This window comes from Olea europaea, chromosome 19, assembly GCF_002742605.1.
Source record: "Olea europaea var. sylvestris chromosome 19, O_europaea_v1, whole genome shotgun sequence".
NCBI lineage: Eukaryota > Viridiplantae > Streptophyta > Magnoliopsida > Lamiales > Oleaceae > Olea > Olea europaea.
Genome location: NC_036255.1, coordinates 5,213,168 through 5,215,667, shown reverse-complemented (window position 1 = coordinate 5,215,667; position 2,500 = coordinate 5,213,168). Strand labels below are relative to the sequence as shown.

At 36.2% G+C, this 2,500-nt stretch overlaps 1 protein-coding gene across 1 annotated transcript in view; it reads right to left on the bottom strand.

Moving 5' to 3' along the window:
* Nucleotides 1-1,771: 1,771 nt before the first annotated feature.
* The window catches only part of LOC111368249 (50S ribosomal protein L2, chloroplastic-like), a 3,666-nt gene continuing 2,937 nt past the window's right edge, over nt 1,772-2,500 (bottom strand). Inside the window, exons 3-4 of the mRNA XM_022989492.1 lie at nt 2,038-2,050; nt 1,772-1,923 (exon numbers count right to left, since the gene is read on the bottom strand). Coding sequence (XP_022845260.1) covers nt 1,772-1,923; nt 2,038-2,050 — 165 coding nt within the window. The remainder of the gene's footprint in view (nt 1,924-2,037; nt 2,051-2,500) is intronic.

The window sequence follows — 2,500 nt, the reverse complement described above, 5'->3', positions numbered from 1 at the left end:
AGAATTCTTGGTTTAGTTCTCTGCCTTAACGACAAAAAAAAGGGATTGATCAAATTCTATTGAGTCTGACTCATAGTGATTATTTATAAAAGAATGATTCTAGTTATCAAACGATTGAACAAACGGGAGCAATTTGCTTACGATACTTAACTGACATTCATAAAAAGTATCTATTGAATTATGAGTTCAATACATCCTGTTTAGCAGAAAGACAAGTATTCCTTACTCATTATCAGACAATCACTTATTCACAAATTTCGTGTGGGACTAATACTTTTCATATCCCATCTCATGGAAAACCCTTTTTGCTTTACTTAGCCTCACCCCCCTCTAGGGGGATTTTGGTGATAGGTTCTATAGGAACTGGACGATCCTCTTTGGTCAAATACCTAGCGACAAACTTCTATGTTCCTTTCATTACGGTATTTCTGAACAAGTTCCTAGATAACAAGCCTAAAGGTTTTCTTATTGATGATAGTGATGATATTGATGATAGTGACAATATTGATGCTAGTGACGATATCGATTGTGCCCTTTATACGAAGCTAGAACTGCTAAATATGATGAACGCGCTAACTATGGATATGATGTAGGAAATAGACCAATTTTATATCACCTTTCAATTCGAATTAGCAAAAGTAATGTTTCCTTGCATAATATGGATTCCAAACATTCATGATCTAGATGTGAATGAGTCGAATTACTTATCCCTCGGTCTATTAGTGAACCACTAGAAATATTTTTGTTATTGGTTAGACTCATATTCCACAAAAAGTGGATCCCGCTCTAATAGCTCCGAATAAATTAAATACATGCATTAAGATACGAAGGCTTCTTATTCCACAATAGCAAAAACACTTTTTCACTCTTTCATATACTAGGGGATTTCACTTGGAAAAGAAAATGTTCCATACTAATGGATTCGGGTCTATAACCAAGGGTTCCGATGCACAAGATCTTGTAGTACTTACCAATTAGGCCCTATCAATTAGACTGAAGAAAGCAATTATAGACACTAATACAATTAGATCCACTCTTCATAGACAAGCTTGGGATTTGCGATCCCAGGTAAGATCGGTTCAGGGTCATGGGATCCTTTTCTATTAGATAGGAAGGGTTGTAGCACAAAATGTGCTTCTAAGTAATTGGCCCATAGATCCTATATCTATCTATATGAAGAAGAGATCATGTAATGAAGGGGATTCGTATATGTATAAATGGTACTTTGAAATTAGAATGAGCATGAAGAAATTAACGATACTTCTTTATCTTTTGAGTTGTTCTGCCGGATAGATCGCTCAAGATCTTTGGTCTCTACCTGGATCCAATGGAAAAAATAAGATCACTTCTTATGGACTCATTGAGAATGATTCTGATCTAGTTCATGGCCTATTAGAAGGAAAAGGTGCTTTGGTGGGATATTCATAGATAGAAACAGATTGCAGTTAGTTTGATAATGATCGAGTGACATTGCTTCTTCGGCTCGAACCAAGGAATCCCTTAGATATAATGCAAAATAGATTTTGTTCTATCTTTGATCCGAGATTTCTCTATGAAAAATACGAATCGGAGTTTGAAGAAGGGGAGAGAGAAGGAGCCCTTGACCTGCAACAGATAGAGGAGGATTTATTCAATCACATAGTTTGAGCTTCTAGAATATGGCGGCCTTGGGGCTTTCTATTTGATTTTATTCAATCACATAGCCATACACTTCACATGTTTCTAGCAATTCACATGGCATCATCAAATGATACAAGTCTTGGATAAGAATCTACAACGCACTAGAACGCCCTTGTTGACGGTCCTTTACTTCGACAGCATCTAGGGTTCCTCGAACAATCAGATATCTCACACTATGTAAATCTTTAATCCTTCCCCCTCTTTCTAAGATTGAAGAATGTTCTTGTAAATTATGGCCAATATCTGGTATATAAACAGTGATTTCAAATCCAGAGGTTAATCATACTCTGGTAACTTTACGTAAGGCAGAGTTTGGTTTTTTTGGGATGATAGTGGAAAAGTTGATAGCTAAGTCACCCTTACTGCCACTCTACAGAACCGTACATCAGATTTTCACCTCATACAGGTCCTCATTCAATTCTTTCAAATTCATTGGATCCTTTTCTGCATTCGAGAATCCCCTCCCTTCTTCCACTCTGTCCCGAAGAGTAACTAGGACCATTTTGTCACGTTTTCATGTTCCAATTGAACACTCTCCATTTTTGATTATTTTCAAAAGAAAAGATTATTCTCTTTACCAAACATATGAGGATCCAATCACGATCCTATAATAAGAACAAGAGATCTTTCTCGATCAATCCCTTTGCCCCTCACTCTTCGAGAATCAGAAAGATCCTTTTCAAGTTTGAATTTGTTCATTTGGAATCTGGGTTCTTCTACTTCATTTTTATTTAATATTTTTCCCTCTCTTTTTTTTTATATCATTCCTTAAGTCCCATAGGTTTGATCCTGTAGAATTTGACCCATTTTCTCATTGAAC